The 14,978-nt window shown below is 23.7% G+C and overlaps 1 protein-coding gene and 1 pseudogene across 3 annotated transcripts; one reads left to right on the forward strand and one right to left on the reverse strand.

Moving 5' to 3' along the window:
- Positions 1-283: 283 nt before the first annotated feature.
- Positions 284-11,825, reverse strand: LOC112693184 (dopamine N-acetyltransferase-like). Of its 3 annotated transcripts, none has more exons than XM_025568134.1 (7): positions 11,432-11,825; positions 10,608-10,821; positions 7,973-8,202; positions 3,891-4,004; positions 2,490-2,703; positions 1,069-1,351; positions 284-553 (listed from the first exon to the last, which is right to left on the reverse strand). In XM_025568134.1, the coding sequence occupies exons 5-7, from the start codon at positions 2,674-2,676 to the stop codon at positions 346-348; spliced, it is 678 nt and encodes a 225-aa protein (XP_025423919.1). In that variant the 5' UTR covers positions 2,677-2,703; positions 3,891-4,004; positions 7,973-8,202; positions 10,608-10,821; positions 11,432-11,825; the 3' UTR covers positions 284-345. The 3 variants fall into 3 exon arrangements, with proteins under 3 accessions (XP_025423919.1, XP_025423920.1, XP_025423917.1); XM_025568135.1 differs by lacking the exon at positions 11,432-11,825 and adding an exon at positions 11,193-11,225; XM_025568132.1 differs by lacking the exons at positions 7,973-8,202; positions 10,608-10,821; positions 11,432-11,825 and adding an exon at positions 4,126-4,213.
- LOC112693183 lies at positions 4,308-7,257 on the forward strand (annotated as a pseudogene).
- Positions 11,826-14,978: the final 3,153 nt, after the last annotated feature.

Here is a 14,978-nt window from a genome sequence, read left to right on the forward strand (position 1 = left end):
AGTGGAATGTGACAAGTTCAAGTTGCTTATACTTATAAAGATTCGTCGGTAGTAGATACGTAGTATATTATGAAGGAAATTCCATATTTTATATAAATTGTTGATACATTTAATTTATCGAAGTAAACCATCATGAGCTGATAATAATAATATTCTAGGTTTTGTATAATGGAAATATAAATACATTATTATCTAAATAAAATATGATATATAAATTAAAACTTTTAATTAAATTTAATAGTTTTATATTGAAATTCTAATACTATTATGTTATAATAATAAATGTTCATAAAGTTTCATATTATTTATTGATCAATCTCTTTTGAATTTGAATATTTTGGTGCTTTAATGAGTGTATAAACTTAATACGTAAACTTTTGAAGATTCGTGAGGAGAAGAAGTCTTAAAAATGACTTCCCCATTTTCGTCAACATAATCTCGAAAATTTAAAGTGTATATACATTCAAATCCAAGTCTCTCTGCCGCTTTTGCTGAAAAATAACTGCTACACTCCACATAAACCATGGGGCATTTCTTTTCTAACGCCAGTTCTCTAAAAATAGAAACATAGAGTTTAATTTATAACAATCATGTACACAAGGTCGTGTCTGGGGGGTTCCAGGGTATCTGGACCTCCTGAAATTTCTTTAATATTTTACGAATGTTTAAAATACTTATTTATTTTTAATAACAACATCAATATTTTCAGTCAAAAATGATTCTTAAATCAATTAATTATTGACTCCTTTTAATTTTATATCATAATATCATATAACAATATGATATATGAATTGTAATAAAAGAAGATTAAATCTTTTTCTGTCTTATTTTTAACCAAATATCAAAAGTTAAAATCTAAATTCAATAAAATTACAATGTACATGTTTTGGACCTCTCCCGAAAACAATTTCTGGATACGGCCTTGCATGTACATAAAATTATTTTTAAACGGTTGAATTTGGATGGTCTTATATTCTTTAACAATATTTATATTATGTTATTTATATTCTTTAATAGTATATGTATAACATGCATAGTGTATAAATTATGTGTGTATAATAAGCTTACATTGTTTTATCAATAAGGGCTTTGCATACTCCTTGTCCTCTAAAAGATTTATCCACCGAAATTATTTTTATGTCCATTATACGATCAACATTTGGATACTTTGAGAATACATCGGCTTCTCGTTCGACTTTATCTAAAAGTGTTGTAATATAATTAAACTTGGTGTGATCTCCTGGTCCGTTATTAGTCGTGGTATTTTCTTCGCGGTCATTTTTGCTTGTCAGATCATTCAAAACTACACCCATTAACTCTCCATTAGGTGATATTGCTTTAAACGCCAACCCTATAATTTAAAATAAGATTACTGAAAGATCCGCAAATAAATAATATTAAATATAAAACAAACTATTTTAATTTAAAATTTTAAATGTAATTTAAGTATTTGTTAACAATAACATGTTTGCTGACACTCACTTATTTTTTATTATTCAGTTAATTAAATATTATTTACAAATGTTTTATATGAAATAATTGTAAAAATAAAAAAAATGTTAAGGACATTGATATGAATGATAACAATCATTTTTTATAATATAACATTTATTGAGTATAATTTTACATTTAAATGCAAAGTTATTAATAATTTCATACAACAAAATTAAGCAATAATTAAGAAAAAAACATTGAAAATATACTCATTATCAGTACAAACATTAATTTTACAAATTTTGAGACTCCATTTTTAAAATTTCATTATATTTAAAAAAAATTAATTTAACTTACACATCATTTATGAGAAAACTATGAAATTTAAAATTTATAAGTTAATTTGCCAAGTTGATTTTAGTTTAAAATTTTAAATGTATGTAAGTTGGGATTTAATTAGATTTTTAGGATTTCAATTTTAAATAAAATGTTCTATTGTTGGATTTTGTATTAAAAGTGCATAATGATATAGAATAGATAGCAACTCGTTTAAAAACTAAAATCAGTTTTTGACCATGTTTTAATACATATTATAACAATTAATATTATTTATTTATTCAATGTATGATGTATTAAAATTTAATAAAATTTAAAATTTTAATTTTAATTTATACTAAAATTATGTTAAATTACGAGTGTAAATATAATTATAAATATTAATCAATAAATATAAATAATTATACTTAATAAGCATAAATACATACGTTATTTTATTTATTTATTACACACTGTCACCATAGTCACACTCTCAGACTGACATGGTAAATAAATAGTTATAAATATTAACAAAACATATTAATATAATTTACCTCACAATAAAATACAAATATTTATATCAATAAACAAATTTTTATTAATACTTTTTGATATTACAAGTACGCATAACCATATATTTTGAAAACACTATTTTTAAATGTTTAATTTTTTTAAAGTATTATGAATTGAGTATATTAAAATGCATAGAAATGCTTTGTATATTATACAATTAAGCTCACCATTATCCACAAATTGAAAACAGTAGTTCTCAAGTTTTGCTAGTGAGTCAATATCTTCCAGCATATCTATACTCAAAATAAGAGGTTCATCGCGGAAGAAAAATTTCCTTAAAAATTCAATGACAATTTGTTTATCTTCAGCAGTAGTTTGGACTATGCTGAAGACGGATTTCTCGAACTCACTCATTTTTCTATGATTTTGAGTAATTTAATTCTGAAAATTGAATACTTAAAACTCATCTATAATTATAATTTGATGTAATACATTTTAACTGTATGATATTGCGATGAGTTTAATCACAATTCAATTTATTTTAAATTATTAAAAGCTGTACTAAAATTTAAATAATTTAATCCAACAAAATGCATAAGTTTAAAACTATTAAATAAATTTGATATAATTAGTTATCATACAAATTATCATTTTTGAGAATAATGTTTATTCACTTTTGTTATAAAGATATTACTATTTTTAATTTTAAGACAAAATTTATTCTTTTTTATAAAATGTTTTTTTAAAGTGAGTAAAAATATTAAATTAAAATTAGAATTTACAATAAAAAATATTGGTTTTATTATATAATAAAACAGGGGCGTATTTTAGGGGGGACGAAGGGGGCGATTGCCCCCCTGTTTCCGTATTAAATACGAAAAATAAATACATTTTATACATTTTAAGGAATCGATCATATGTGAGATACACATTTCAATTTTTTTTTAATGTGTATCATTTTATAACAATACTAATAATCAAATAAGACACAAGCGTTACTTTCAAAATACAGACAGGTATTAAAAAAGAACTACACAAAAGTCGATTATAAGTAGATCTGGCATTAGATTAAAAAAAAATTAAAAAATTAAAAATTAAAAACAAAAATTTTAATGATTCGCCTGATTTAAATATTACCAAAAATTTTACTTGTAAATTTTGAGCCTGATTTAAAGAAAAAATTTGAGCCCCCCCCCTAAAAGTAAGTCTAAATACGCCTCTGTAATAAAACAATGTATAACTTAGATTTTAAATTGAAATTTTCGATTGATATAATGTTATTGATGCACTTAAATCCTTTTGAATTTTAGAGAATATTTTAATATATTACTAACATAATAGTAAATACAAGTGTTCTGCGCTTAGGTCGACGCGGCACCACGCCTACGTATTGCCGTACACAACTAAATTATATTACGACGTTCTAGGCTCGCATGTCATTCTCGGTTCGGTTAAGGTGACAATATAATAATATAATAATAATAAAATAATCTTAAGGTAATTTCACGTGGGCAACCTCACACAGATTGCAATAATAAATACAATAATAGAATAATGATGATACAATTCAAATTAATAATAATAATCAGAGAATCACAGCTCCCGTTACTTCGGGATAACCTCGTTACCTAACTTGAGTCCCGTTGGATTCTATCCCACGCGACCGTGTATATCTCTAGACACGTGCGATGGAAACTGAAGTAGACAGATGATTGAAGTTGGTGATGAATCACAAAAGAACACTAAAATAATAACAAAAAAATTAACTGACCGCGACATTACCGAACAATAAAAAAAAATTAATAATAATAATATGGGTCTTCAATATAATATAATAAATTAGGCAACTATAAATATACTCACACGATGGGAGTCACTCAAAAACAGCCCACCGGGATCGAGAATATTCTCGGCGGCCCACGGTGGTCGGAAATACAAATTTAGGCGGACAAAATGGAAAAAAAAAAAGATAAAAATGAGATATTTAGCACTTAATATTATATCAGTATAATAAATATAACACAATTTAATAAACTCTAGGTTATTATAACGACAATAACCACTTAAAAACGCGATAACTGTAAAACGATTAGAGACCAAATGTACAATATTTACGGTTGATTAAGAATTTTACTTCATTTCTTCGTCGATTGTGTTCAGAGTATTTGTTCAATATTATAAAAGTTTAATTATTATTTTAAAATGGACATCAATACAAATGGTAAGTTTAATTACAATTCATACATATTATTCTAATAAATACATGGTGTATATGTATTGCATCACTATTAAACATTTTTTTTAGTAGTGGTTTTACATTTTGATAGATATTATATAAGAAGAGATCTAAAATGATCATATAAAAATATATAGGTATTATTCAAAAACTCTTTAGCTTTTCAATGACATAATTTTTAACTGCGTCGAGTTGCGTCTGTGATTAGCATATCTGTTATTTTCCTTTAAATTTTGTTTGTTTAGCAATTATTATTTTCACATTTCAGTTATTGATGAAAATAAAAAAATTGTATACAATGATTTGTTTGTATTCTTAAGAACAAAGGGGCCTTTGAATCCAAGAAGTGTGGTATCTAACCGATATTTACTATAATATATTAAACAAAAATATAATGCTGACAATTGGGAAGAAGAATACGAAAACAAAATTAAATCAACAATTTCTAATTTCACAGCCGTTTTAAGCAAACTTTGGATAAAAAGTTCACGAAATATAATTAGATTTAAGGAATCAAATGTTGATTGGCTAAAAAAACTATTTGTATTATCTCCTCGATCACCACCATCATCATTAAATGTCGGCAGACCTCAAAAATTGTTTTCTGATTGTTCTGATCGAAATAAAAGACGTAAAATTCAACAACTCACGAAATCGTATACTTATCCAGAAATATTATTTGCCGCCAAAAACAAATTACACATGTCAGGAAAAAGAGCAGCTTGTAGTATAGTCAACGAATCACTGTCCTCTCCAACTCGAGCATCAAAAATTAAAAAATCATACATGGCTTCACTATCAATTGATGATGCCATCATGCCATATTCTTTTGACGAAGCATTGGCATTTTTCATTGAAAACAAACTTACAAAACAACAATATATAAATATTCGGAAATCTGCTAAGGAACGTAGAGCAAATATATACCCAAGTTATGATATTGTTTTAACAGCAAAAAAAAAAATGCTATCCGGAAAATATTCATGTTACAGAATCTTATTTTAAAATTGAATCACAACACCTCCTTGATCATACAATAACAAGATTATTTTTAATTTCTGATATACCATCTGTAGATTTAACGATGAACAACTTTGAAATATTATGTAAATGGGGATGTGATGGAAGCAGTAGTCAAGCTCGTTACAAGCAAATTACGTCTAGTAATTTCAATGATTCCGATATTTTTATGTTTTCACTAGTGCCATTACAGCTAAGGTGTACAAAGATTAACAATCCTAAAACGATATTGTTATGGAAAAATCCTCGTCCATCTTCAACTCGTTACTGTCGTCCAATAAAATTTGAATATAAAAAGGAAACTATTGAGTCGACATTAGAAGAGGTAAATGCTGTCGAAGAAGAAATTAAGTCATTGATTCCAACTTTAGTTTTTAAAAATAATATTGAAATTCGTGTTAAAAGCACATTAATGTTCACTATGGTAGACGGAAAAGTAAGTTTCACAAAGTTTTATCACAATTATTAAATATAATATTTTAAATTTCAAATAAGTCAATGAATAAAGATGCAATATTACCAAAATGAAAAATTTATTTTTAAACTTAATTTTAGATTTGCAATACAATGACTGGTTCATCAAGCCAAAAGTGCTATATTTGTAAATGTTCTCCAAAAGACATGAATGATATAACCAGGGCGAAAAATTTAAGTGTACAGCCTGAGCATTTAAAATTTGGACTCTCAACGCTTCATGCGTACATACGATTTTTTGAATGCTTAATACACATTTCATATAGATTGGAGTTCAAAAAATGGCAGGTTAGTACAATGAGTAATGACTTTTTACTATAATTTATAAAAAATATGTTCAATAACTTCCAACTTTCTTATTTGTTAATACAGGTTCGGACATCTGATGATAAAGTTATTTTTGAAAAAAGAAAAAAATACATTCAAGATCGATTTCGAACTGAAACAGGTCTACTTATAGATGTAGTTTTGCAAGGTATTTATTTTAGGTTATACATTTAATCAATAAATTTAAACAAATTTAAATAAAATTGTGTTTTTATTATATAGGCAAAGGAACAACTAATGATGGAAATACCACTCGTAGATTTTTCAAAAATGCTGAACTAACATCCGCTATAACAAATGTAGATTTACAACTCATAAAACGATTTGGAGTGATTTTAAAGACAATGTCCAGTGGTTATGAGATAAATTTAGAAAAGTTTGAGGCCTATACTTTAGAGACTGCGGAACTTTATGTTTCACTGTACCCGTGGTATTATATGCCTGCTTCGGTTCACAAAATTTTAATTCATGGTACAGATGTTATACGTTCTGCCTTATTACCCATAGGTAAGTTTTCATAATATTTAAAATTTAATATGGTTATAATAATATCATAATATAATATAGTTAAATAACAACGAACATGTTTATTTTACAGGCCAGTTATCGGAAGAGGCTCAAGAGGCCCGAAATAAAGATTTCAGGAACTACTAGTACTAGGCAAATAAACAGAATCTTACAAAATGAAGATTTAGGCCATATGCTACTTGTATCATCAGATCCCTACATTTCAAGTTTAAAAAAAATATCGAAAATGAACTTAAAATCATTCGATGAAGATATTAGGGCATTACTAATTGTTGAGGGAGATAAAAATAGTGACTCTGACAGTGACAGTGACAAAGACGATGATTCCGAATGAAATATTGTAGAATATTCAGAAAATCAAAATTATAACTCTGTATGGTTTTTATAAAAATAAAAATACATTTAATTAACATTTAATTAAAATTAAAATTTAATAACATTAGGAACACATATTGTTAATAAAATAATTTTGTCCGCCTAAATTTGTATTTCCGACCACTGTGCGGCCTAGGCGAATATACCGATCCGATAAAATATCGGGCATTGTCGAATAATAAGCGTAACTTTATTAAAAATTAAAAAGTTCCTCTCAAGTACTAATAATTGACTGTGTCATTATACTAATTAACTAATTATAATACCCAGAAATTGTCTAAAATAATAATTTTATATAAATATGTAGATTTATAATATAAATTTTATTATATATATATATATATATATATATATATATATATATATTATAATAATATCAGTTTATTTAAAATTTGTATTTATTTTTATTAAAACACTTAAGGGGTGTTATCATAATTTTATAATTCCTTTTTTATGTTTATATCATTTTAATGTAAGTATAATTTTTAATTACAAAATTAATTTAATTTGCCACACCCAATTATATATTTATAAATATAAGATTTATAATTTAAATTGAGATAAATAAATATTATTTATTCGTGTAACATAATGATTGAAGCCGTTGATCATGTAATTTATAAAAATTTAAACTATTTATTGAAAAAAAACAGTTACTTTAATATAATTTTAAATTAAATACATGCATATAAAATTGTAATAACATAATTAATTAATGAGTGTAATATAGTTATTGATATTAGTCTTTACCTATTTTTATATGTTTATCCTCTTTCGATGTAATAAGTTCAAATTATAAAAATGAATATAGTTCTTGGATCTGTCGTGCGATACTGCATTCATGAGACCCTCTTGGACCCAGAGATTTTCGGGATCACCATAGCGACAAGTTAGGGCGTCTCTATCATCGTTTCAACACGACCTTGCTCACAATTGATTATACCTCTATTCAATATACTTAATTTCCTTTTTTTCCTAAGCTGTCATACATTTTGAACAAAAATAAAAGCATGTTTGAATATTACCACAGAGGAGAGCACGAAATAGAACTCGACTGTTCCTAGTAATTATTTTTATTCTATTATGATAATTAAATGTACTAGGTTTGTTAAAATCAATGTATACATTTATACTGTAATTTCTACACACGATGCATAAACGACAAAGATCGTTTACTAGGATCAGTAGATTAAAAATTGCAATAATAATTGTATATACAATAGTTATAGTATGATTTATATCACTTTTAAAATTACTAATGTATTTAGAATTAAAGAAATATAATTTGTGACGATTTATTATGATAGAAGCAGATCAACTATAATAAAAATAAGAAACCTAAACTATTAAATTTGATAAATAAAAAATAAATATTTTTAGAAAATATAGAAACTTGTATAATCATGTAAATTCTACAAAAGTAAAATAAAATGTATTTTTTTTTTAAAATTAATTTGAAATATATAAAATAATCTTACATAAAAGTTTAAAACCTTTATGAAAGAAAAACTTATTTTTTTTAAAAAAAAAAAATTAATAAAACCAATTATGTACTTGAAAATCTTAGTCTATTATTAAAACTTTTAATTATTAGAACTCAAGAGTTTTTATTGATTCTAAATTAAAAAAAAAATGTATTAAATGGCTTCAAACATGGAGGTTTTAAGTATTGATAAAATAATATATGATTTTTCGAAAAAATTACTAAAATAATTTTTTTTTTTAAATGAATTTATCAGTCGTGCGTCTAATTCATAATTAAAATGTTCAGATATTTTTTTTAGCTTTTATAGACACTTAAAAAAATTAAATAAATCTTTTAATTTTTTTAATTTTAATACATTTTGGATCATACAAGTTTTTCCTTTAAGAACTTATATTGAAATAAATATATACCATAGTGAATTTTTATTGTTTTGCATTGCTTACAATTCAACACTAATTTATACATTACATATATCTTGTATTTTTATTGCATAACTGATAAATAGATCCATTTGAGTGGGACGAAAAAATTACTTGACCCCTTCTGACTTTTATATACATTATCAATATTATTGTCCATTATTTTATATTATTCAGACTTTGGTAGTATTTCGAATACAATATTCGAAATACTGTATTCAGAATACTTTTAAAATACTTTTTTTGAAAGTATTCAATAAAGTATTTTGAATACTTATAACGAGTATTCTGAATACTATATTTAGAATACCGTTAAATCATCTCTTTTTTAAATGATTTGATTACAATTAACTTACTATTAACTATACCCTATCTTGTATAAGCTAATATCAGGTATTTATTATTGTTGTAAACCATAAACTAAATCAGTTATGTAATATAAAAATACATAACTGTTATAATTTATGGTTTACGATAATAATAAATACTTGATATTAGCTTATACAAGATACGATAGAGAAATAATAAAATCATTTAAAAAATAGATAATTTGACGGTATTCGAAATATAGTGTTCAGAATACTCGTTATAAGTATTTAAAATACTTTATTGAATAATTTCAAAAAAAGTATTTAAAAAGCTTTCGAAATATTTAAAAATTATTCTGAATACAGTATTCCGAATATTGTATTTGGAATACTACCCAAGTCTGTCTATTTATATCTTCACTATAGTATGTTTTGTATAATTTTTAATATTTTTTATATAACTTATCTATTTTATTTAGTGTACAACAAAAAAAAAAAAAAAAAACAATATTGATAGTAAATATTCCATCGAAATTAATGAAAAAAAATTAAAAAAATAGTTAATTGTATTTTACAATACACTACTAGTAAAATTTTTAAATATCATTAATCATTATGAACGTCCTATTTTATAAAATAACATGTTGACTTTCATTGTAAATAATGCGTAATTTCCAAATTTTGGATAAAAATGATTATTTTAGTTTCTGAATAACAGTTGTGTATAGTTTTATTTTTTAAATGATAGTGGTAGAGTGACTTTTGTGTGTAATAATAATTAAAAAACAAACAAATGGGTTGGTTTCAGTTCTCATATACCGTTTTTATTTAATTGGTTAATCAATTATTTTATAATTGACTAAAACTTACTATTTGTTTCTATTAATTCTGAAATAAGCAAAACTTGTTTTTATGTAAAACATTTTTTTTTTTTTATAAATATTTTAGTTACTTGTAATAAGCAATTAAAAATTTTAAATTTAAATGAATAATATTAATAATAACAATGTAAATTAAACAGTAACATAAATATATAAATGAGTAACTTAACAATTGAATAAAAATTAACACTGAAAAAATATATTAATGTATTCATATAAAGTCTCTGATGTTTAAATTTTAAATTATTTTTTCACATTTTTATTATTATGAATGATTTTTGTTTAACTCACCATTGTTTAATAATTGAATAAAGTGATTTTTTAAAATATCATTAATGTTTTTTTCATTCATTAAATTTACAGCTGCATTTAATGGCTCATCACGGAAGAAAAATTTGAACAAAAATTCAAGAATAATATTATTATCTTTTCCAATAATTGGATGGATATTACATTTATTATTCGATTTCAATGGTGCACTCATTTTGCAGAATGGTTTTTGTTTCTAAAAAATAAAAAAATTGTGTAAATATTAAATTTTTATTAGATACCTAGAATTATTTTTAATCTATCTAAGTAATTTTATTTTATAAATCTCCTATTTTATTTTTAATAAGTTTTTAAATATTATTTTATTCTATACGTATGTTTAAATTATAAAAAAAAAAACTAGAAATTTTAACGAATAGAAAAAAAATAAATTGAACAAATAATTTACCAATCCTAGCAATTAGGTTAAATCTAATATGAAATAAATTAAAGTTAATTGAAATAAAAAAAATAATATATATAATTTATAGTATAGTTAATTAAATATTGTATGTTATAAATTTATTTCTAACTAAAAAGTGACACTATAAGTTTACGTATACTTACAGTTTAAATTGAAGATCCAAATTATAAATAAACATCGAAAACACAACAAAACATTAATAATTAAAATCAATTTTATATAGCACCTAATATATTGTAATGATAAATTTAGAGTTCAAAACAAAAATAAATATATAGTTAAGTTATGAATAAAGAATGAGTATTTAACGTTTTTAATAATTGTTTGAATTGACTGGATTAATATAAATAGATAAAAGAAATAACGAATGTGTACACCAGACCTGGAGATGTAATCATATGGCGCACAACTGTTTTAAAAAACATAATATGAGCCATCGTTATCTATAGATCATTAAGCGGTATGTGGGATGTCACACCTGAACATTCCATTCAATAATAAAATACTATACAGAAATAACAGTTATTGTATAGTCTTCAAAATGTTCATGTTTTACATAGTCGAGATGTAAACATTGACCACTTGTAAAGGAAAATATATGTGTAACTAACGTATAAGCCAACGTCAAACTATCGCAACGAAATAATATCCCACGTGGTTGTGACTTTGTAATTACGTTTTTGTTTTTTGATTTATGATTTTGTTCCCCCTCTCTTCCAAAGAAGACGAAATTAAATTTCTCTTTTTTTGTAGTTGTTTATGAAAACAGCTAATACACTAATATCAAAGATCAATCATAAACTGTATTTATTTTTATTTCCTTAATTACTGTATTTATATACAGTTATCTTATATAACTATAGTCTATTAGCTATTTTAACATTTATATGTATGACTATGTCATTGCTTATTATTATTTACTAATGCAACATGTTTGTGTTGTTAAATTTACAACAATGTATTTAATCCGTTTTATAAATTAAAATATTTACAGTGATTAAGTGTAGGAACTTCAAGGTTACAATTTTACTTCAAAACATCTTCGATAACAGGTTTATATGTAGTTAATAACTTTAGTAATTATTTTGAAAAATATTTATTGTAACATTTAGTGCGATTTAATAATATAAACTGTAGACACATTAATTAGTTGTATTTAGTATATCGGAGGGAAGTCAATTAATTTAGTTCTTAATTTTTAATTTGATATCCTCAATTATTTAATTTAGTATGTTGTATGTACACAGCAAATAATGGTTATATTCAACTGAAAAAAAAAAATAATCACGCAATGATTTAAACTTAATTTATAATATTTATAATATAGCATAATCTAATTTTTATGTATGATAAGTATTTTTTAATAAAGAAACCTTATATAATAACTTAATAATAACCTATTGAAACAAAATATTATGTTATAAATAAAAAAAATGCGAGACTTCTAGATTGGGAAACCACGGTCGGGTGAAATACAGGGATGAATGAATGATATTGTTGTATTGGTCTTTTAAACTTGAAACCAATGTATCATTGTTCTTCAAAAATTGCTTCTGAGTGAAAGAGATCGAATGAATCAGTTTATATTTCTAAATATATAGTAGAATAGTAAAATTTTTTAATGAGGTGGGCTGAATTTTTAATACTCTATCTTTCATAGCAATAAAAGGCATCTAAGATTTAAGAAATCAAAAATTTCATCATACATTTAAACAGTATAAACTCATTAATATTTTTTTAAATAATTAAATGTATTTAGAGTATCTGTGTAAACGATTTCGACCCGGGAGATTATTCCAACTATCACGGTTTTAAGAAATTCACGATAGTAAATGTTGTCTAATTAATTCTTTGAAATAGATCATTTTTTAATTTTCCAAAAATTCTCTTATTGATTTCAAAATACTGATGAAAAAGCTGAAAAGAAAATGTTACTAGAAAGTCTCAATAATTTTTTATAAACTTAACAATATGAAATGTTGATGAAGTTGGATATTTGAACGAATTTACATTAAATAATATCTGTTATTTAATTAAAAATATTTCTTAGTGTAACAACACATAATTACGTAAAAATAATGCATCACATTTCATATCTTAACCTGTTCATTGGGGTCCATTATCTTTTCAAAGAAATACACAACAATAACAACAACAATATGTTCGAACAATTAAAATGGATTTATGTTGAAATTTTCGATTTCCAAAATTTTAGATTCCTTTTTTTGTTAAAAACATTAAATTATAATTTTAATTAATACAGTATTGGAAATATAATTTAAGCCTATAGTGTAAACATTTTACTATTGATTATTTATGATAATTAATTTCAATTGTTTATAGGACTATTGATGTTATGTCCAAAAGAGAAAACTCATTTGTGAATATAAACTAATCAAATTAATAATTTGTAGGAAAGCATATGTCCGTGAATTCATTTATGAATATAAATGAATCAAATTAAGATTTTTTATGAATGCATATGTCCGTGAACTTCAATGTTTTTAACATGCATATAAATTTGTTTATTTAGATGAAAAGAGTGGAAAATGTAGTTAAAATTAATATATCGTTGTATATTACATACCTATTATTTAAAATTTGACATATTTTTTCTAATATGTGGTCATATCAAGCAAATATTAATAAAATATTTTCAATTAGTTGTACAATAAATTATTTCTGTATAGTAAATATATTTCATTCCAAAACATAAATTTAATAGTCAGGTATAAATAACTCATTTGATATATTTTTTTTACTAAAAAACGGTTGTGAAAACTAATAGAACCTTATTCAGTATAATAATAAAATTACTTTTTAGTTATACGTTTTGTTGGTTTTATATATTCCTACGAAAATATGATCAATACATCATATAATAATGAAAATAATATAATTTGAATACATAATAATGCTTCAAATCCACACGATAATAAAAGACTTATTTTAAAAAATTATGTTAATACACTATCTTATGGTCATTACAAAATAAATATAAAAAAATAAAATGAAATTAATAAAAAAATAAATTTATAAACTTAAAAGCAGAATTAAATTTATTATTTGTATAAATATAGTCATATATAAGTCACATGAGAAAGTCTTTCGGCTAAAACTTGGAAGACATTACTCAACTGGTGCTGTCATTTTCTTTTTTTGTTCAGTGAATTGATTCAATGTTATATATTCATCAAAGGTAACAAATATGGTTTATAAATTTATTATTATCGTTTTTATAACTATATCATATTTTTATAAACATTTTATCATTAATATGTATCTTTATAATGTTTATAGCAGTGAACCAAACTTTAGCACTATATTTAATAATGAAACAAATAATATTTTGAAGTAACTTTTCTTTTGTAGAAATTAACTTAAACTGATTTTCAAATACTAAAATGTTTAAGGAATAAAATTCCCTTGGCCATTCATCATGCCAATTAAAAAGCTCCAGATTGTCAAAAATTAACATTTCCCTTAAATTTGTCTCATAGAAATATTACAATGACCTGCAAAAACTCTATAATCATCACAAAGAAGACGATCTTTTTTACGACTCTTTTTTCCGCAAAATCTAAAATCTCATCGCGAACGTTTTAAAATATATTTTATTGAAATACCAGCTAGTGAGCAGTAATCTATTTATGATCAATGGCAATAAATGTCTTTATGAGGTTGAAAAACTCTGTAGTGGTTTTTTTTAGCTTATTATTACATAAATAGGACTTTTATAATCAGATAGCTGGCCTAAAGAAAATGTAAATAATTACCTTTTATTAGAAAATACAATTTAATATAATTTGTATTTAATATATTTAACCTTATCTAAAAGTACAAATATTTGTCAAAAATATTGAAATTAATTAAAACAATCGATAGTCAAAAAAAAAAATGTTGTTTTTATTGTTTTTCTTGGGAAATAA

This window comes from Sipha flava, unplaced genomic scaffold (genome assembly GCF_003268045.1).
Source record: "Sipha flava isolate LNK unplaced genomic scaffold, YSA_version1 81_pilon_pilon, whole genome shotgun sequence".
Taxonomy (NCBI): domain Eukaryota; kingdom Metazoa; phylum Arthropoda; class Insecta; order Hemiptera; family Aphididae; genus Sipha; species Sipha flava.